Raw genomic sequence first — 23,543 nt, 5'->3', positions numbered from 1 at the left:
TATATATATATATATATATATATATATATATATATATATATATATATATATATATATAATTTTCTCTCCTAATTTGGAATAGCCAATTATTTTTAGGCTCAGCTCACTGCTACCATCCCTTCTCTGACTCAGGAGTGGTGAAGAAGAACACATGCTGTCCTCCGAAGCATGTGCCGTAGGCCGACCGCTTCTTTCACTCTGCGGCCCACATGCAGCCATGTCAGAGCTACAGCGTCGGAGGACAACGCAGCTCTGGGCAGCTTACAGCAAACCTGCAGACACCTAGCCAGACCACAGGGGTCGGTGGTGCGCGGTGTGCAGAGGTCACCCTGGCCAACCTAATATTTCTGAATGACAGCCCTATTTTGACATTGGCAGGGCACTTTGAAATCTGTCTTGTTAGTGCTGTGTAGGACATCTAAGTGAAGGACTTTTGATAACATATTTACTAATACATTTATTAATTGGTCTGTAATGATCACTCGATAATGTTAGCTTTTATTAGATTGAAGGACCGGCTTGTCCTTTGGATAGAATGATCTTTATCAGCATTGACAGGTTTTAGCAAAACCTCTTGAATCAATATTTATTATATTGCGTTGAGAGGCTTCAGAAGCTGATAGATGTCCTGCTGTAGCTTTTTGCTCTCACACAATTTCACTGGGACAGAGGAAGGGATCATAGTATTGCATCGTTGTGTTTATGGACACCCACTGATATTTAAAGATTGTTGATTTGTTTTAGACTGCCAGAAATACTAGTTACAGAACTGGAAAGCAAATAACGTGCATGACACATAGGCAAGGTAATAATTCACTAAACATTTGGGGATATATATATATATATATATATATATATATATATATATATATATATATATATATATATATATATATATATATACACACACACACACACAGTACTGTGCAAAAGTTTTAGGCAGGTGTGAAAAAATGCTGTAAAGTAAGAATGCTTTCAAAAATAGACATGTTAATAGATTATATTTATCAATTAACAAAATGCAAAGTAAGTGAACAGAAGAAAAATCGACATCAAATCAATATTTGGTGTGACCACCCTTTGCCTTCAAAACAGCAATATTTTGAAGGCAAAGGGTGGTCACACCAAATATGGATTTGATTTAGATTTTTCTTCTGTTCACTCACTTTGCATTTTGTTAATTGATAAATATAAACTATTAACATGTCTATTTTTTTAAAGCATTCTTACTTTACAGCATTTTTTCACACCTGCCTAAAACTTTTGCACAGTACTGTGTGTGTGTGTGTGTGTGTGTGTGTGTGTGTGTGTGTGTGTATCAAACATCCAATATATTATATATATATATATATATATATATATATATATATATATATATATATATATATATATATATATATATATATATATATATATATATATATATATATATATATATATATATATATATATATATATATAATATGAAGTATTATATTAATATCCAATATTTAGTTTGTAGGTTATTCAAGTGTTCTGCAGACGTCCCAGTGTAAAATTGTTTAATGGTACCATGGTGATAAATTAAGTTTACCTACCAGTGTGGTTTTACAAAAATTCCTTCTCTTATTATAAAAATGAAAAACAAAAAAAAAAAAAAAAAAAAAAAAAAAACACACAGCTGCGAGGGAATGCTAAATTTCTTGGCACATTACTTTTATCATGGTATACAATCTGTGAAATGAGAGTCAATACAATGTCAGATATTTTTAGTATACATGATATGGTTGGGATCCATTAAAATACCATACATTTCCTTAAGAATTTTTGTTAATACTGCATTGGTTGCCAAATGTATGTTTCTAGGCAAGATTTCTATACTGTACATAAATTATATTCTAATTTATTTTTTATTATTTCTTAGCCCGTATCCTTATGTAACCTCATTTATAGTTGTTTATTAAAAAAGACTTTGAACCATCCTTTCAGTTTCAGTAATACTGTGTTAAAAATTTTTAAATAAGATTTCTTAGGAAAATTCAAATAGCAATTGTAACGTAAAGAGAAATTGTTTTGGAGAACCATTTGCTGTTAATAACAATAATGCCAATAGTGTTAATGATTATTAAAAAAAAAAAAAAAAAAAAAGCTCTGAAATAATAAAAAATATGCTTTTCCTTTCAGTATCGCTATTGGGATCAGCTATGTTCTGGCAGGCAGTGAATCATATGCTCTCACTTCATATAAGGTCATATTATATCTATATATATAAGATATCCGTATTATATATATATATATATACTATATAATATATATATATAGATATATATATATATATATTATATATAGCGGTGCAAAAGTCTTAGGACACAACAAATTACTCATATATATATATATATAGCGTGCAAAAGTATTTAGACATCAACAAATTACTCAAAGCCTCCACTAGTGGTTTCTCTTGTTATGAGGAGTGCAAGGGAGATGTGAATAAACAGTTGAACATCGATTCTGTGATCACATACAGAGACATAGGCCTAATATACGCTCCTCGCCTGCCCTCTGTCTGTGTGTAGATTGTCTCACTCTGTGATGCGTCTGTCTGCAGGAGGCAAGATCGCTACAATATTCATTGCAGTTTTATCGCAAAAATCAAAGCAAAATGTACTCTTATTTATTTAATACGGTATGTACATTAGTTAATAATAAAAGAAAGTAGCAAAACACATTTTTCAATACAAGCTATTAATATTAATACTGTTAATACAACAAAACATGTTAAAATACACTAAAAGATTTGTATCTGGCCTACTTTAAGCACGCTTACAATTATCAAAACTTTTAATAACATAATAACTGCATTAAGCAATATGCGTTACATATACTGTAGGCATACCTTAAATTATTATTATTATTATTATTATTATTATTATTATTATTATTATTATTATTATTATTATTATGTATTAATCCTGAGTGTCACTTATTAGCAGTTCATTACACTCAAGCTCCTCCTCATCTTCCTCAGTTTCAATGGCAATGACACCACTAACTTCCTGCATGCTTTTCACTTCCCGGACAGCTCCCTTGAAGACAAAGGAAGGTTTTAGTTTGGTCGCGTACGCTTTTGTAGCATGCACAACTGTCAAATGGTATTTTTCATTATCATTTTCAGCGCGGGCCCACTGAACATCCACAGTGCTGGCGCCAACCACGTCGAACCAAACAACTATTCGACAGCAATGACGTTGGAGTTTCTTTTCGCTCACGTTTCTCCGTAAGATTGTCTGCATCTTTTTGAGAAAGGGTGGTGCGGTGTCGCACAGAAACCCCATTACGTTTCCAAAAATTGTCCAGCCACCCAAAGCTAGATTTAAAGTGGTCAGAAGTGTTATCCTGTAAAGAGAGCAATGGCTCTTGTTTCTGATAATTTTTTCGAGAAACTCGCAGATGTTGTGATCACATTTTAATGATCCATTCACAACCACCCCCCCCTGCCATCCAGTCTCTTCCGTCTGTGCGAAGTGTTCGATATATTTTCAAGCTTATGTTTTTGTCTTTTCCATTCTCTCACATGTTTGGTGGCGGTGCCGTAGTGTCGTGCAGCAGCTTCACCTGAATTTTTGTTTAGCAAACTTTAACACTTCAAGTTTGAATTTTAGATTTTAGAATAGTTTCAGTGCCATTGAAAAACAAACTAGTTACCTCACCTTACATCTGTTTGTGCACTGTTTCGGGAACATCCAGTATAAGCAGTAATCCCTGTATTATTATTTAAAACGCAGCGTTTAATAGAGACCTTGCGTTTATTTACAATATTTCCGATCAGACCCTGTGATTATTGGAGACAGGCGATTATTTGAAGTTTTACTGTATGTTATTTATTTATTTACTTACATACATATGCTGCATCAGCTGGCAATATTTAAACAAAATATAAAGTCATATTTACTATCCAATTTTGCTGCACTTTATTTTCTTGACTGATTTTGTATATAAAATATGTATAACATGCTCAACTTGTAGTGGAAATTTAAATGCCCCTTGGCTTTGGGTATAATAGCCCCCTATAATATAATATGAATGAGAGAGAGAGAGATAGATACATCAACTGAATTTACATTTTTAGCAAGTTACTAAAATAGGAATTGCTATGTTTCATAAACTAAATATTAATATGATCATGTATTGTTCATTTTAAAAAAAAAAGTCACTATATCTGAAGTTTATCTAAAGTGATCTGTAATTCATTATCCTATTTGTTTTGCCTATTATCTGCTTAGTTCTGCGATGTACCTAATTGAGGTTTATTTTCCAGTTCAAAGTAATTGCAAATGAACACATTTATTTAATAGGAAATCTGTGGGGCATAAAATGCATATATTTGAAGTACTACAGAGTTATCAGAAATTACTTTTTTTTTTTTTTTTTACTTCCGAGGGTAATATAGTATAAACCTATTTTACCAACTGTCGACATGCATGTAGATATTGTAGCAGTTCAAATATATGGTTGGCAAACATTAGTTTAATGTGTGTAACGCATGAATCCAAAAGAAATGCACATCCTTTGAGCATGACCCTATACTCCTCAGTAGTGAACTGCATCGCTCACCAACTTCTGCATTATCAGGATTGACTGTATAGCTTATAGTGTCGAATTATATAGTGGACAGTAGTATAGCACGACCCAGTCTCACAAGAGAAATGTTAACAGATTAACGTTTCTGCTTTCTGGGGGGGGCGGGGACGATACGTAAGTAACGTTTTCACTTTCAAACACAGTGCTTCGCTGCAGCTTTTGTCGAAATTCTCTTTTTAATATAGCAAGTAGGGGAGGTACTGATTTAAGTGCTCCACCAAAACCATCATACCATAAATAATTACTAATAAATGCTTTGTCATTGTGGTACTATATTCAATTTATTTATTTATATATTGTCTAGGATAGTATATTTTTATGGGAAATAATTGTACTTTGTGTTTGTTCATTGTTATGTGTGCCACTGCTTGCCTTTTGGAAAACTACTAATTGGCCCTAAGTGTAACACTGTAAAAGCAGGTTTTAACAGTTTATATAAAAAAAGCAAAAACTAAATAATAGGGTTGAAGAACAGCTAGGGTCGATCTGGGCATGAATTAATTAAATATGCAATGTTCCACAACCATTTAAAATGCTATAGTAAAATATGAGATGCAGATGCACTAACTTTGCTTCTCCTTGAAGCTCATTAACCATATGGGGAATTAATTTTAAAATAAGATCTGGACTGAATGAACATCACCCATGATTGCTCCACATTTAATTAACATCTTGCATTAATTGACTGGGACCTGCTGCCTGCCTTGGTCGCAAAAATGCAGCTCAATGTGAAGTGAACAATGTAATGTAGCTATAAATAATCCTAAGATTCAGAGGTGTGTGGATATCTGTAATGTAATATTTACTAACATTATCTTGGTTTAGGTAATACATATTTATTTGTACACCTCCACTGCATTACCATAGCCGATTTTTTTAATTTATTTTTTTTATTTCATGCCTGGGATAATTCATATTGAAGCAAATGAAACTCAAAGCCTGTTTTATTCAATATCTCGTTTAGAAGAATTGTAAAATTCACTGATGCAAATTGTACTAAATGTAATATTAACGTATAGTTTTATTTGTCATTATTCAAATTGTACCATGTCAATCTTTACTCTGACTGTTCTGTCACATGGGTATACCAGGTTGGCATGCAATTACTTTGAGAATATTTTTTAATTTATGTAGTTTTAAATGAACGAAACACACACATGCACACACAAAAATCTGTCATTGTGAAATTTGTATTATGTTATACATATCTTGTTGAACAGACGTCCAGTTTAATTTTGTATATGGCATATTTTCTGTGTATTACTGTGGCAGTGTGACCCGCCCCTGTGTGTTGTGTGTTTTATGTTGTCAGTTATATGTGGATATAGTGGTGCACAGGATATAAATGGGTCTATGTAGCACGAGTGATTTAAAATATATAGTTGTATTTAGGCACGGGAATTGCACAATCACCTCACGTGCAGATAAAATGTGTATGAATCTGTGAGCACAGGGAGTGCACAAATTAGTTTGTGCTGGGATTCAAGTGAATAATTAATTAGTAATTGAGTTACAGCATGGCTGTATAAGTAGTTGCACAATTCACTCAATCGGGGTTGGGAGTTCAGGGAGAAGGAATGGGAGAGAGAGAGAGGAGAACTAAGAGTTGATATACGCAATTGCTAAGTTAAGCACCAGCGCGGTACTTGTTTGTTTAGTATTCGCCCCCCGTTTGTTAGTGTCTGTTCGTTTTGTTTGTCTGTTTTGGCTGTAGTGCCATTTTTATTTTACAAAGTGTTTTTATTTCGTTAAACCTTTTTATTTCTAATAAATCGGTGCAACAGCACAATTCAGTTTACTTACCGCTCTGTTTTGGTTTTGTTTCCTGTCTGACATCACCACTACAGCCAACTTGTCACAATAACATATTTGCCATAAAGAGTAACAAGTGCAGGTTACATGAAAGGACTACAGTTAACTTAATATGATTCAGAAGAAGGGCAAATCAATAGACTATTTCATCACCCTAAGCGAGAATCAAAAAAAAAAAAAAAAAAAAAAAAATGAAAGGCATTTTTGTGTTGTGAAATAAATCTTTGTGATTTTCATGCTTTCCTAAAGTGCATTAACATGCAAGAGGGCCTCCTTGAAAGAAGGATCATATACAGTTTATGGGCATCATATTCTTAAAATATGATTGAGATGTTTTCATTGATTTACGACTGCAAGTCCCCGTGGTGCTTTGCTCATCCTACTAACAGCAATAAAAAGTTGAACCTATAAACTTCACTACATAATCAGCCAATTTCTGTAACTTTTTAACAATGTTTTATGTCGCTTTTATTTTGTGTTGTCACACTTTTATTTATGCATTTAAATATTTTATCTTATCAGATAAGTCTTTGAGACACCAAGCAAGTTGAACTGTAAATTAGGTGACCAAAAGTATGTTCTTTATGACCCATGGCAAAGAAGGGGATGTCCAGTTATATAATCTACTGTTTTGTTGTTTGTTTTTTTTTGTTTTTTTATCACCCACAGGAGAAGCATATTGCATTTGGCAACGTAACGTAGGCATTCATAAATAAAATACTTTAAGAAAAAAATGTACTGATAACTTTTTAGCTATTAATGCTGTTTCTTCAAGTAAGTTTTATTTTTCAGAGCTGTGTATCCGTGACACATACAGCAGGCACATTGGTATCCATTTCCAGTATGTAGAATGTAACTCGAAGCATATTTTTTATTATTTTAAAAAGTGTTTCTTTTGTTCTTTCTTTATTTGGCAAACAAATCACCCTTTTTTGTGACCCAGAACAGTTATAGCCATGTTCAACAACTTTGGAATGTCTGTTTTAATATTTAAAAATTTTAGATGATACTACATCAAGACTTATTTACCAGACGGGCCATCATTGTTTTACATTCTTTTCAATTAACCTTCTCTCAAAGTCACTGTAAAGTAGTAAATGCCTTCTGTATCATTTCCAAATGTATTTAAAGTTCATAAATCTTTTAATGTTATTTTTTCCCCCAGCTATGTCTATGTTATTCCATTCTTTACATGGATCCTTGCTCTGGGAATACTTCTAGCTCAGGTTGTTATCCAGCCACTCACATCCTTGCTGACACTACTGAAAGGAACTCTGCTAATAGTCACAGTGAGTATGCTTTTAATTTAAATATATTTTGCAAATATAATGATACAAAATAGAAATACCTACTGTAGGACCACCAGAGGCAACAAACTTGGATACGGAAGAGGCTACCAACTGGGCTACTTTAACCCCTTTAGCAAAATAAGGCAGATCTGCTCTCTTGGCCATTGTAACAGCCTTACTTTCAACAAAGAGATGCATCTTCCTGACAGAAGTCATGTCTATCAAATGTGTACAGTATAGTAGATAGAAAATATAATATCTACTAGATAGTCATCTGCTAGAAAATTAGGTAGCTTCTCTGTTTCTCCTTTATCTGTTTTGTACTTGTTGTTCATGTCAATAATTAATTATTTTCTGAAGAAATGGTTACACCACAGTAGACAGAAATGAATACCAGTAAATAGGGCTTAGTTCTAATGTCTGACAGCATGATCTTAATGAACTACACTTAAGAAATAACAGTTTTAGACGTGATTTATTAGGCTTAAATAATCTGTAGCGTAAGCATTTAAATAAATGTAGCCCCTGTGGTAAAAGCCCCTGACTGTGCATTCAAACAAATAACACACTTTGTTTTCCTGACGTGTGTATTTAAGTTTCAACTTCTAAAAGTAAATGTTAAGTTATTATGAACAAGTCGAAACTGAACTATGCTTATAAAAATCCCCTGTTCCATGGCATAACGTATGCATAGCTTTTTAAATGATTGTACTGTATGATTAAAATTTAAAGGCAAATCCGACAGACAGTTTGTGTGTTGTTTTTTTGCAATAACATCAATGATACAGAGATGTTGTTTGGTTAGTGAAACTATCAATCAAAGTTGATTACCAAAAATAACAATATGATTTACTGTATCTGGATGATAGGGTATTATACAAAAAGTTGTGCTGCTTTGTCTGGTCATGCATGCTGTGCACAGTGCATTATAATCCAAAATGGTGGTAGTTTAACCCTTTAAGGGCCAGAATCATGTTATACTGAAGTGGGCTTCTAGGACCGTGATCGTGTAGACGCGATAAAAAATGCACTTCATTTTGATGACTTACAAGGACACTGTACTTTGCAGTACAGACACATATCACTGGAGAGGGGAGGGATTGAATTTCACTCCATGATAATTTTTAGTTTTGTGTGACGTCACTATAAGGAGGCATTTAGTGTCTAAAGGGTAGATAAAGTTTTGGCAGCATGGAGAGAAAAGACATTGCAACCTGCTTCAGAGAAACTTGTTTAGAGGTAAGAAAGACACAGGAAAATGCTGTAAATCCAATGTATTTGACTTATAATGATATTAGAACATGTATTTTTCATTTGTTTTATAATATATGTTTTTGCAACATATAAATTTATAAATCTCAGCTAAAAATGGGTAAAAAAAAAATCACAAAGTCACTCAGGTGATTTGCCCAAACGTCAATGTTTTTCAATAAGTATTGCAAGGTCCCTCAGGTCACAGAATATCAATTTTTAGGAAGTCAAATACAGCCAAAAAACACCTGGTTATGGGGGAGCATCCCACTGAAAAATGTTTGGTCCTGAAACTGTCAACTTGTTAAAGTAAACAGTAAAAAAGGGAAATTGTCTATCAGCATTCAGTAGCTCTGATTTTCTCCACCTATAGGCAGAAATGTGCAACTCTAGCCATCTCCACTTATGATTTTGTTATTCTGGGCAGTTCAGCACTAATCTTAAACACTTTAAATGTATGCCTGCCAGGAATCCATTCAGATATGTAAATCAGTGAAATGGCAGAAAGAAGCCAATTAAGAGTGGACTTGAGTGGTCATGAAGCATGTCAGCTGCTGGTCAGGTAATTGCCAGGGTTTTGTATTTTAAATCTAGAATTATTGTTAAAGGAGCAAAATGTCTTTTTTTAAACAATGTATGATGTACAGCATCCGGGACAGATAGTAATTTGAAATCCATTAAATAAGAAATGTATTCAAGTTTTAACACTTTTAAATGCAGGCACTTGACCAGCATGGATATGCCAAAGGACAAAGATGATGCAGAGCAATTAGCCTTGAAAGTTTTTAGGAGGTGTTGGGCATTTGAAGCCCATAATGTTTGTCTGCAATCCATCAACCTTTTTCTTTTTAATGAGAACAGTAATTATATGCTTTGTCATACAAAATACCCACTTAAACCTTGACGTGGTGAAGTGAATATCATAGTTATTGTGATGGTAGTCTTGCTAAGAGGACAGTGAGTCTTCAAGACAGTCAAGTAAGGCTCAGAGCAACACCATGTCAGCATTTTAATAACGTACTGTATTAAAAGAAAATCTCTGTTTTTGTTGTGGCTTAAAAGTGAAGGATTAACAAATCCAGCCCTTTCTGTACCCAATGACTTCTTACAGAATTAATAATAGGAGTCTAGGAGAATCACCCAGGAAGATTTTTCTATATTAGAAGGCACCCCTCTAAAGTTTATTTATAAATGGAGTGTGTCAGAAAGCCAATATTGACCTTAACTTACTTTTTAATTGATATTTTACATAAAGACTCTCACATCTCGTATCACATAACCAGTTTCCATTTTGAAAACAGAGTTTTCCTTTTTGGGGTAAAAGAGAATGAGCATTTATATAACACTGTCAAGGCATACTGGTACAACTTTTCATTAATATTTATGCATTTTTGCTACACTGTCAGCTTCCTGTCATGCTCTGAAGTAGTCTCATTAAGGGAACTGTAACCTTGAAGATTACATTCTACGTGACCTTTTCTTTATTTTTAGTGTGTGAGTTGTTGTTAATGGGTGAAGAGATATATATTGTGCTTTTATTTTTTTACTGTCTTGTGTATTCAACTTTTTAAAAATGTAATTCCTATCATCATATTTCAAGGCACCAATGACATAATGGTTTGTACCAAAATGACTTCCTGGATTGAATAAGTTAACAGAAACCAAGACATGTCAAGTAATGGTTAGTAGAAAGGATGAGGTAAAAATGCTGTCTCTAGTTAGGTCAGTTTTCTAACCTACATGCTACATTGGTTTCTGGTATGCAGACATGTGCAGTCAGTGTTTCTACCGTATGGAAATAAACTCAGTGTATTAACTCAGTTCCTGTAGACTACTTAGGGATGAGAAATGTTAGTCCTTTACTTGACCCAGTAAGTAAAAAGTATTCATGGTGTCACTTCCTCTGGGACCTCCCCAATATAACCCTGGGTGAGACCATGTACTATTCTCCATTTTCTCTTCAGTTCTGCTCAGGGTACCTTTGCTTTTCTCTTGAGGAAATAGCATTTCTCTTCAATTCACAGGTGTTACTTTGGGGTAAACGATGTGTTTTCAACATTAATTCAGGGGTTCCTATATCTGTTCCTCAGGTTGGGCAAATTGAGAAAAGTCAAATCTAACACCAACTTGGCAGATAACATTTCTGTGCGTGTGTCTGGACACCGTCAACAATAGGCTAAGTTTAACTCGGGGAAAGGATTGTCACTCTCAGAAAAGAGGCTGCAGCTTTCCTCTCCAGGAGGATGATAATCGCCAAGCAATTTCTAATATTCTTAGGCCATCTCTCTTCATCCATCATTCTTGTAAAATAAATATGAGACTTCACATGAGACACACTACAACCTGATACCCTCATGGAAACCTCCAGTGCCAGATTCCATGAAGCCTAGAGTGTCGACTCCAACATCAAAGGATGCTCGACGGTGGCTGCAGTCAGCAGATCTTACAGAGGGGGTCTCTAATGCAGGACATCCAGGAACTTATGTGCACAGCTGCTTTCGTGTTGAGCTGGGGAGCAAATGAAAGTCCATGGAAGGTGGTCTCAAGTTCCACAATCGTCTCACATAAATTACCTGGAACTACTAGCAGTCCTCTTCGCTGTTGGCCACTTTCTTCCATTCCTTTGTGGCAAGTCGCGAAGAGTGTTAAAGGACAACATAACAGCAGTGCACTACATAAATCACCAAAGAGGCACCAAGTTGTGGAAACTTAGACTAGCACTAAGGTGTAACTTACTACTCAGGCAGTGACAACATAGTGGCGGATCATCTCAGTAGGAAAATTAAATACCAGGAATGGAGATTAAATCATCAAGTTTTAATAAAGATCTACAGAGTGGGAACTTCCAGAGATAGGGCTCTAGATAGGAGTGATAGGAAAACACTCAACTACAAAGGTTCTGCGCAAGATTCACTCAGGTGGATGCAGTGGCGGCAGATGGCCTAGCGAGCTGTTGGATAGGTTTTTTCTATGTCTTTCCTCCGATTCCTCTACTGCCAGTAGTAATTTGGAATATCAGGCTAGACAAAGCAGAGATTATTGGCATCTCTCCGTTCTAGTTGAAGAGCTTCTGGTTCACAGACCTCATCACTATGCATTCAACCGCACATTCATCTGCCAGTTCAACAGATTTTCTGTCCCGGTAGCAGGGAATGCTTTTCCACGACAGCCCGTCTTACTTCAAGCTGACAGCATGGAGATTGAGCGGACAAAGCTCTCATGCCTAAGAAACAGAGAATTTGTATGCAGAAACGTAGATTAAGGAAGAAATTCTTGTTGGGAAAAGGACTGTGGTTCATCTTAAGGATTTGTTAGGCATCTGTGTTTTACAGTTTCCATAGAAACATTAATAGTTGCAGCCCAGTATGTGTTCTGAGAATGTGTTTGGGTGTCAGTCCACATTTTATTTTTCTAGGTCATTGATTGTCAATGTCAGATTCAGTGTCATGCACTTCAGTTAAAACCAATAAATTACACTAGTATGTTTATACCATTTTAAGCAGGGTATCAAGTAATGCCATTTACGGTTCTATATTTAGTGATTTATAATATGGTTGTTCATCCATGAAGAAATGACAAACTTCAGGTAAATCCAAATCTCTAATGTTTATTTGAAAATGTGGTTTACGGTTTGAACTTACAAATGAAAGCACTGACTGAAGCATTCCACTGAAGTTGCATGTCCTGTTTTAATCTTGCCAGGTAACATTTAATAACATAAAGAAAATAAATCATACATTTTTTACTGTTGCTTTTGTTTTAAATGTATCTTCATTTAAGTTCTAAAAGTCTGTGTCATTTTAAGGAACATGCAGTATTAAAATTTCATGATGGAAGTTACCAAATTAAGTCATTAACTCTATAAACACCGCAAGCTGATTTACAGTCTTCCCCTGATAACACATTTTCAGCATCACTGTGTCTGAACGGGAGCTGTTAATTGATGAGGGAATGATTCCAGCGAAAAATTGATTAGGATTCAAACAATATATGAAAGATAAGCCTCAGAAGTTTGGGATCAGATGTTTTCAGCTTTGTGAATTGAACACAAGGTATGTTTTTACATTTTGAGATTTGCACTGGAGCTGAGAGAAGATTTTGGGTTTTTGGGGAAAAAATAGGAGGGCTGGGGGTTCGGATTAGACTTCTGCCATGTACTGTAAGTTTGAAGTTTTTTTTTTCATATGAATGCGCGTCGTGTCATTTAAAACATGTGAGTAGTCATTGTAAAGGCAGTGATTTGGTTACTGTAAAGTTGTCTTCTGGAAGTTGGGAGTTCCATGACGGCAAGCCTGATAAATGAAAATCTCTTATTTCCAACATTTCATTTCAATATGCATATTTTTGTACTCGCTTTGTAAAAAGATCATGAGATTCATCAGTCTCCCCAGGAAGGAGGAAATCCGGGGCTGTTTTTGGGAGAATCCCAACAACATTAGGAGAATAAGCACGTCTGCTTTTTACAATAATTAAATATAAATCTGAATCTGATCTTAGCAACTTGGAAATATGTTTATAATGTTTAGTTGCTATAATTGTACAAATACCTAAATTCAAGTTAAATTTGCATAAAAACTTTTAGTCTTGGCTGCACATGTTCAGGTGCTCTTGAAAGAAAGGTCTTTATCTATAATAATAATAATAATAATACCATTTCCAGTGACCAAGGTAATTAGTCAGAAAAGTTACATTTGGGGGAGAAAATTAACAGCTTTTTGTGTGTCTGTTATGTTAATATTATAGCATTAAGCTGGTGTACTTAGTGGGTGTACAACACAATTAGTACCAATTAAAATCATACTTAAGTCAATAGAGTAAGATGGCCATAAAATGCTTTGTGCTTCGATCATTTGAATATTCTTTTTTTTTTTTTCTCGTAAAGATTGAAATTCCCTCTGGGGACCAATTCTGATTTATCATACGAACGAACATTTGCTTAAAGCTAACACTATCATTAAAGGATGTTTTATAAACAATGAACTAAAGTAGTGTCTTTATTTTCTCTGTGAGGTGAGATCCTTAGATGTAAAATTATTCATACTGTGCTATGAAACATACTGTATTTTAGCAGTCCCTTTAAAAATCAGTTCCTAACTTGATTTGTTTTATTCATTGAGATTACTCTATAAAGGGTTGTAAGTCGTCATGGTATCTTGCTAAAATCTAGTGGGAAATAATTTTAGAATTTTGTTTGAAAGTGGTTATTTGGTCTAAAACTCTGAAGTAGTAATGTACACAAAATAAGTTAAATATTCTGATAAAACTGTCATTACAGCAAAATGGTGAGGGAATACATTTTCTGAAGGGGGTTATTTTCAAATAGTGTAATTTTCATTGTGCAAGTTAGACTTAACAAACATGAAATAATCCAATACCCAGTTATGTATCTATTTTTCAAACACATTGGAGTAATAATCCTTTTAAGTTTTATTAGTTTTACATTACTGTAAACTGTCTTCTGTCATGCAACCAATCCACCAAACCACATAATTTAATATTTATGTTGGGTGGAGAAAGTACTTATTTGAGAAGAGTATGTAATATACAGGGGAATTGTGGTACAGGTATTCTGCTAAGATAAAATGGAGGAAAGAATGGAGCAAGAGGAAGAGCTTGCTGAAGCTGGAAAAAATGTGTCTTTGCAGAGGAGAAAGGTAAGACTAACAAAAAAGATAACAAGAACATTTTACAAAAGCCGAGCTGCATGTTTTGTTGGACGAGCTCCATCCAGCAATACTTCAAAGGGTGATGGATGGCTGCATAAACAATCAGCTTTCAGCTTTTATCCTTAAGTGTCCTCTGAAAAATGAGGCCAAGGCCAAAATACAAGCGTTTGCATCTATATCTCAGTAACACATTCAAACCATCAGTCCGCGTTCTTTTTGAAATAGGTTTTACTTTCTTATAAAGTACTTGTGTCTTATCATTTATTAGAAAACACTGCCCTTCATCCCTTACTTGTTAGCTTTTCTAGTTTCAAAATAAGCGATTTACTATTTAGCCATTACTGAAGTAGCTTAAAAAATATGCGTACTAAAAGTAATTTGCTGTCGTAGCTAACACAATGTGAGAAGCCCCAGAATCTATCATCTTGATTATGACATGAAATGTAAAATCATTCATTTCAAACAAGCCTGGCACTCAAATGTTAAAGCTAAAATCTCCAAGTCTAGTCAATTTGTTTAACCAGGTGTGCCCAGCTCTCGTTTTGTAGAGACTTGCTGATCACTTCTCATGGGGCACTATAACCATGTTCACTGCCATCCACCCCAAAAACATGTACATTTCTTGGAAAGTAGGCTATTGAAACACTGGGGGTATTAACCAAACCTGAGTTATAGTAGTTGTATTATAGGTTTAAGCCAGTTCAGAAAAGGAGAAAAAAGACACAGCTCTAGTTTTGTAAAGGACATTCTTTTGATTTAAAATGAACATACTAGAAAGATGCTTGCCTAAGATGGAAAAGCGCACCAAAGTGTGCTTGCGTGTGATTATGCTCCTCAAACTAGTTATAGACAATGGCAAAGTGTTTTGGATAAACTCTCTTTTTTTCTGCAATTGTGCATCTTCAAATTTTCCAGTCAATCCAACTAGTTATTTACAAGTTATGTAAAGCTACTTTCACACTGGCATGCCTTCCTTGGTCCTGACCAGGGTTCTGGTTACCTGGGTCACAATCTCGCATAGTGTGAAACCACACACCTGGTTTGTACCCGGGTCGCAGTGACCCACCTCAGGATGTGGGTTGACTGAGACAAAATGCATAACGCCGTTCATAAGCCGACAAAAATAACAAACCGTCACGCCTGCGTGAAGGTTTCACTTAGACAAAGAACATTCCTATTTATTCTATTTAGCCATATTTTTTTGTTGATTTGAGACACACCATAACCTAGATTGCAGCAGGGATGGAGAACATTTGCTCTAATCAACATTTGGGCCGACAGTTCAATCCAGAGAAACTTGGATGGAAGTGTCCGTAACAAGCTGCTTCCTGAGACATTCTTAGGTGACTTACATATGTCACTCAGGTCAACCCTGCTTTATCAAAAAGCAGTGTGAAATAACGTAGCCGACCCGCATGACACCGGGTCCTGACCCGAGTAGAGAGTGTCAGTGTGATGGGCTTAAGTCAGCAGCTTTCATCGCAAAAGTCCACATCACAACATGCTTACAAGAAAACATATTAACATATGCTGCGCGCTAATTCCCTCCCAGCTTTTAATTAAACTTTCGTTTGGTGCCAGAAAAGCCATTTTCCTACTTTTGTATTTAAATGAAGTCAGCTAAGTGAATTTAAGTCCAGGTTTCCTTGGAAAACTAGGAGGGGGAAAAAAAACAAACAAACAAAAAAAACTATGTGTTTGTAAATTGACATACAGCCTTACTCTCAGTTTACTTCTTACCAATTTTCACCTTTTGAAGTTTTATATAGGTTTGAACAGAAAATAAATATGCAGTTTTAAGTTGTTATTTCCACCTGCCTAGTGTTAACTTTATTTTAAATATCTCAGTTGGTCACCTACTGGCACAAAACATACTTTCAAATATAGTTTAGTGTTTATTTTAGATTTCGATGCAAAGCCATCCAAACGTTTTTTTCTTTCTTATATTTAAAATATGTATCACACAGATTCATTGGCACTTGGCAACGACTGTGCAGAGCTTATGTATGTTTTGAAAAAAAATTAAAAATTTAGATAGACAACAGCCTCTTGTGTGACATACAGAGAATTTCAAAACTATGACAAAAACACTATTGGTTTATAAAATGCATAAAATTACACATACATGATCAACTTAAATGTTGTAATAAAACTTTTTTTTTGTATACAGTAGGCTTTAGTTTAACCCTAAAGCATCATGAAAAAAAGTAATTCAGTTTTTAAATGTTGACCTGTGACACTATTTGTAATTACTGTCATTTTGAAAATATAATTTTTTACCTCGTATGATGAACTCCACACACAGAGTGAACTCCCAGTCTCCATGTCGCTTGGATCAGGAGAACAGCAAATCTTTTTCCCATAAGATCCTATTATATATAATTATATTTTATATATATATATTATATATATATATATATATATATAATTTTTTCCTCTTTCTAGCACTGCAAGTTATTTTCCGGTGACTTACCAGTCTTTTCACACACATGCCTTCTGTGTGTTCACTGTGTGGTTTTCTTTCACCATCTTGTGGTAGAGAGGTTTGTTTTATGACATGTCAGACACACCGAATCAAAGGGCAAGATTGACGTGCTGATATATCTTGCACTTTATCAGGTAAAATGTCAACTAAAAGACTAAGAATCTCCACAGGAATTTTTGCCCCTGGTAACTAAAGATATATTTTTTCAGTGGCTGCAAGAGTTTGAAAATTCAAGACAACCGGTAAACAACTCTTTAAAAGGTAACACCGGTGGCTGACACAGCCGCAGCAGCTTGGAGTACACAAGACAAATACTACACTGCTGCCATACGCAGCATGGGAGATGATGACGTCATGGATTCTACCCTTGACGATGACGGGTCAGTAGCTGGAAAAGATATTCCAATGGTATTCACTAATGCAGAGGCGGTTTTGAGAAGGATGTCCTCTCTCAACACTAATACCCAGACTTTAGTTAATGCAAAGGATAAACAAGCCTTCAAGGGTTTTCCCTTCATCATATCTACACAGTGTATATACATTATATAGAATACCCACTGGACACAAAGAACATGTTTTTAAGCAGCCCTATTTTAATAGGCAAAGGTTTTTCAGGCCACAGCCAACACAATCAGCTTTTGGAGGACAGAACAGTTCCAAAGGGGATAAGGCTCCAGGACACACAGATCCTTCCACAGCTCTGACTTTTTCCCAGTCAGCAGCCGGTGTCAGTCCACCCCTTACTTCTGCCAGTAGGGGGAAGAGTTTCATATTTAAAAAAAAAAAAAAACTGGCAGAAAATAACATAAAACCCCAAGGTACTAGGGCTCATACAACACAGCTACAAAGTACTGTTCCGTTCTCAACCACCAGCAACAGGAATCATCTGGACACGACTGGACAGGTCCACAAGGGGTCTTTCTACAAGAGGAGATAAGAGCCATGCTCCTTTCCTGTGCCATAGAACGGGTCCCCTCATCTTCACAGAGGCAGGGCCACTACTCCAGATATTTTTTAATACACAAAAGAATGAGTTCAGACCCATTTTAGACCTTGGAGGCCTTTTTGACAGAAAAGTTAAAAATTGTATCTTTGGACATTGTCATCAAGGCAGTTCAACCAGGAGACTGGATGGTCTCTATAGACCTTAGGGATGACTGTTTTCATCTTCCCATTCACAACAATTACAGGAAATACCTTCGGTTTGCCATCAAGGACTGCATGTACCAATTCAAGGTGCTTCCCTTTGGTATCTCCACAGCCCCCAGAGTGTTCAGATGGTAGAAGTCACATCTACGAAACAGGGGCATCCACATTTACCCCTACGTCGACAACTGGTTGATACGAGCCCCATCCAGGGAAAGGGCATCAGAACACAGACACAGCCCCTCAACTGTTTCAGGACTGGGCTTGTTAGTAAACAGGGAAAAATTCTCGCTTTCCCCAGCACAGCCTTTGGTTTTCCTGGGGACCGACTTCAACACTATCTCAAGAAAGGTGTATCTGGAGCACATGGCAGCAGCAGTTTCTCTGGTAAGAGATGCAAAATGACATATCTCGTCCTCAATCGTTAGAACCCGTGGCAATATGCAACCAAAAATTCTTCACGTGGAAAACGGCATTCTTGGTAGCAGTAACATCAGCAAGAAGGGTAAGTGAAATACAGGCACTGGTCATTGATGCACCCTATTTCCAGATCTTCAGGGACAGGATTGTCCGCAGACCTAATCCTCAATTTCTGCCAAAGGTGGTAACACAGTTCCATCTAGATCAGATCATAACTCTTCTTTGATTTTTTTTTCCCAAAACCGCATAAATCAAAATCAGAAGCCAGACAGCACTTAATTGATGTCAGAAGAGCATTTACTTTCTACATTCATAGAACCATCAACAAAAGACCATCAGGACAGCTCTTTGTAGCTTTCAGTTGATAAAATCAAGGTAGAACTCTCCAGGTGGATTACATCTTGCATCGAGTTTTGTTATAACCTGGACAAGATCTGGTTCCAGGACCTGTAAAAACGCACTTAGTGAGAGGGGTAGCTACTACAAGGGCACAGTTAAAATCTGTTCCAATTCAAGACATGTGCAATGCAGCCACATGGGCCTCTTCTGAGACCTTTACAAACCATACAGCTTAAATGTGTTGTCTTCTCAGCCAACTTTTGCTAACTCCGTATTATCTGTGGCTTCAGGAACTACTATCTAACCTACCACCCTTTGCCTACTTCCTATGGTAGGGTTTACTCTATGTGTGGAGTTCATCATACGAGGTAAGAAGACAAAGATTACCTGTAATATGGTTTCTTCGTAGATTCATGAACTCCACACACCTATATCTCAAACTCCTTCTGCCTTTTCTGGTTTCGCTTTGGCTGGTTGATTTGGAAATTTGGACATAGATACTCTAGGAAGGGGTGGCTTTATAGGGGAGGGACATTACTTGGCGCCAAAATAGGATTATATAAAGGATCTTTGGGAAAGAGATGGGCTTTTCTCCTGACCCAAGCGACATGGAGACTGGGAGATCACTCTGTGTGTGGAGTTCGTCATTCAACGAAGAAACCATATTACAGGTAATCTTCGTCTTACACTCCATTTGCAAATATGAGTTTCATATTCTGTACAAGGTGCCCAGTATACCCAGGTTATACAGTAGTATTCTATATAACAAATTATAGTGTTTTTGATAGGGTGTAAACCAGTGCTACTCAGCATTATGTTTTTAAAATACAGATTAGTATTTTTATTGTTAGTCTTGAGAGGTTCTAAATAAATACATAAATAAAGAACTGTTGTGACAATGTGACATTTTAAAACCATATTTTAATTAGAAAAGCGATTTTGCATTAACTTGTAGGGATTTATTTGAAATGTTCTACTGAGAGATATGTTGCAGTCTTTACTGATAATACAAGAACATATCTGTGTCTTGTTAGTGCTGTAAACATTGCCTTTGCTTGGCATTTCAAAGGAAAACAAGAAATACTGTTGTAGCACATATCAACATCTTCTACTCCAGACAATGGTAAAAAAAAAAAAAAAAAAAAAAAAAAAACACATTGGGGGTCCTTAATAACGGCAATGAAAATAACCTTGCTAAGCAAAGTGTAAATGGGGACTGAATAAACTTGCCAATGTGTCAGGAATCCAATGTGTGATCAAAATACAGCCACTCGAAGCAGCTGCAGGGCACAGACGAGAGAAAACAAAGGAGAAAGATGTGAGGAAAAGTGTGGTCGTTACAGATCTAACTATGGATAAGAGGTAATTAAAAAGATGGTAGAAAAAAGCTATGGTGGGGCAAAAATAATTAAACAATGATATTTAAAAATAAAAAAATATATATAAAATAAAACAGATGAAAAATCCTTCCTTGCCTGGGAAACTGTGTGCAAACTGCAAGCGACTGTGGAAATGAGTGATGTTAATAAAATAAGGTGTGGGAGGGGGTGGGCATGCTTACAAACAAGGTTAACTGGATGGACTCTGCATTTATTTGTGTCCATTGCTTTATTTTAAACGTCACATTTAATCTACATTTAATCACTTAAGTGCTATCATAATTATAGCATGAAAAACAACACTACTGGTGCTATACTTTCGTATTAGGTATGGATCTGATACAGTTTAACCATTGAATATTCATTTTTTGTAGTTTTTGTACACAGTTATGATGCATGGTTTAGGTAAACTGTTTTAACAGTAGTACAGAAGCAGACATGCCAAAGCTGCGCTGCTCAAAATAAGGAATTTATAAAATAAATTATATTGCCACAAATTTTGACCCATCATTAGAACACATTCAGTGATGTAATAACGAAAGCGGAAGTGCTGGTCTTTATGCAGTCCAAAAGTCCTCAGTAGATTTGGGTGTTACTGTTAAAAGATGATTATAAAGTACAGCCATTATAATACAGGAAGGTTAGATAAGGGTTGTCTCTTTAAGGCTGCAATAAAATGAAAATGTTAAGCAATGCAAACATATGTTGTCACTGGATTCAGTAAACCACTTCTGAATATTTAACAGCTTGTTCTCGATGGCTGAGAATATTTTATCTTGGAAGATTCAGTGTCTCTTGAAAACATATTGCGTTACAGGTGAGGGGTTCCATCTGGCATTGGCTTTGGCTTTTAACTCCAAGATAAAAATCACAGTTTTCTATGTGACCTAATTTTAGAATTTTTGTATTACAAGTGAACTCAAGAAGGCTCCATCTTGACATTGTTTTGTGGCTTTAGCCTTGTCCCCTCTATTTTCCTAATAGTGACACGTACATCTTTGTGGAAGATGAAACAAATGCAATAATCCGTCGCATAGCTGACTGCTGTTGGATCAGAGTAAGGGCGCATATGTAAAAGGCAGGTAGATGAATCATGTTTTAAATACCATTATACACAGCTGTAACAATTACTATTCACACAATTAATTATTATTTTGAGATTCAGCTTTTATTAGATAGTTCCCCTAAATCCATTTTTTAAAAAGATACAGGGTATTAATGCTTGTGACAGTGTAGATGTCTGCCATGTGTTCATTTACTGCGGCGTGACAGGCAGGATAGCAAGACAAAGGTTGAAGTTGATATGACCCGCAGAAGAACAGGATTTATTTATATATCAAACACTGAACATCTCACCTGACACTATCAGCAATGGCAACGCACGGAGTACATACAACACCAAAACTTTGGTAGGATCTACAAGCTCTGAACTAATCTTTTTTGTTCAATAATAGTAGTATAATAATAGTCTTTTGAAAAATAAAAAAAGAACTGCTAAGAATCCCCTTCAATACAGTGAATGCATATAAATGTAAGTTTTTTTTTTATAAGCAATTTTTAAGCATGTGTTTAACATTAGTCACCGATAAAACCATATAATTAGTAACTTTACAAATCTGACTTGCATTACCTGTGTGTTGCACAAAGGCAGGCAATCAAATATCAACACAATTTTAAAAAGCAAATCTAGTAGAATCTGAATACCCCCCTTCAGGTCTTTGGGCCACAAGTGGGTTTCGCACAAGGGTTTTCTTTGCTTAGAGAAAACTAAAATCAGGACTGAAGGTGCGTCTCAATATTTGATGTCTCAGACAAAGAGTAAAGTAGTAAGGAAGATCCATGCAAGTATTGTTGCCACTTTTTTTTAATACAGTTTTGTTACATAATCGTTGACATAATAATACAATGACATGACTCGTAAGACAGGCAGTACATGTTTGACCAGGCACACTGATTGGCTAAAGACTTTTTTGAAAGGGTAGATTAATATCTGGGGGACCACTGGTCGTCGCCTGATCACATGAGCACGTTACTCCACCCTAAGTAAAAATCTATGAGTTTAATAAAGATCCATTTAATGTAAAATTTGCTTTTACTGTACCCTTACTGATGACCTACTTAGTTTTATGTTTTAAAAATATGGTACTGCATGTCTGGTTTTCTCAAATGTTTGCCAAATAAAATAACATTTATCTTCAGTCAGGCTGAATGAACACAGCGGTGTAGCTTAATTCTTAATTTTCCACATGTCGGCATTACATGTCATGATATTGTAGATCCGATGTTACCTTTTCTAAATTCTGAAAATAATTATTATAAATTTTAAATAATGCAAGAATCAGAGATAAGCATTTAATATTTCTTAAAATACAGAAAACAGAAAATCTTTTTTTTTTTTTTGTATGTTCTTAAATTTTAAATTTATAGGCTTGTGCCCAACATTGTTAGATTTACAGGTCCTGTGCTTCTCTGTGGGGTGTCACATTTATTTTTGGTTGATCTGCACTCTCTCAAACCCTGTGCTCGGATCAGTGACCAAACACTGGTGGCTATTGGATGTAATACATTGGGTTGTGCAGTCTGGATCCATGCAACTAACCAGTTGATGTAATTCACATAAGAAATCTCTGTGGAAACGTTTAAATGAAATGTATTTCTTTTAAATTCAAATCTCTATTACTAATTCAACTCGGTTTCACACCAGGCGAAATCACTTGGAAATCGTATAATTACTTTTATTACACTAGGCTGTGAAAAGTAGAACTGGGAATAACTGCATTCCTCTCAGACAGAGTCATAAGATCTGTTGTAAAATCAAAAAATACTTACTGTTGAGCAGGGGTGTCAAACTCCAGTCCTCGAGGGCTCTGGCAGGGTCTGCTGGTTTTCATTCCAGCTTAAGCTCTCAATTAACTTAACCACCCAGCTGCCCATTTATTTTGGCAATTTCCATGTTAAAAAAGCTGTTGTTTTTTTGTGGTTTCTTAGCCCTCAAGTAAGCAATTTGGACAGTTTTCAAAGCAATGTTTGCCTTATTTTTTTTAAATGCACACTTGTTGTGATTTATAATAAGCGGAAATACAGTATTTCAATAGAACTTAAATAGCAACAATGTGTTTACAATTGTAGCATTATAATA

General features: G+C 35.5%; 1 protein-coding gene across 3 annotated transcripts in view; it reads left to right on the top strand.

Moving 5' to 3' along the window:
* The window catches only part of si:ch211-51h4.2, a 77,563-nt gene that overhangs the window by 4,127 nt on the left and 49,893 nt on the right, over positions 1-23,543 (top strand). For all 3 annotated transcript variants that reach the window (XM_041270287.1, XM_041270288.1, XM_041270289.1), the window contains exons 2-3: positions 2,164-2,227; positions 7,595-7,718. In XM_041270287.1, coding sequence (XP_041126221.1) covers positions 2,164-2,227; positions 7,595-7,718 — 188 coding nt within the window. The remainder of the gene's footprint in view (positions 1-2,163; positions 2,228-7,594; positions 7,719-23,543) is intronic.

Source organism: Polyodon spathula, chromosome 14, assembly GCF_017654505.1.
Source record: "Polyodon spathula isolate WHYD16114869_AA chromosome 14, ASM1765450v1, whole genome shotgun sequence".
Taxonomy (NCBI): Eukaryota; Metazoa; Chordata; class Actinopteri; order Acipenseriformes; family Polyodontidae; genus Polyodon; species Polyodon spathula.
This window is presented reverse-complemented; position numbering and strand designations above follow the sequence as displayed.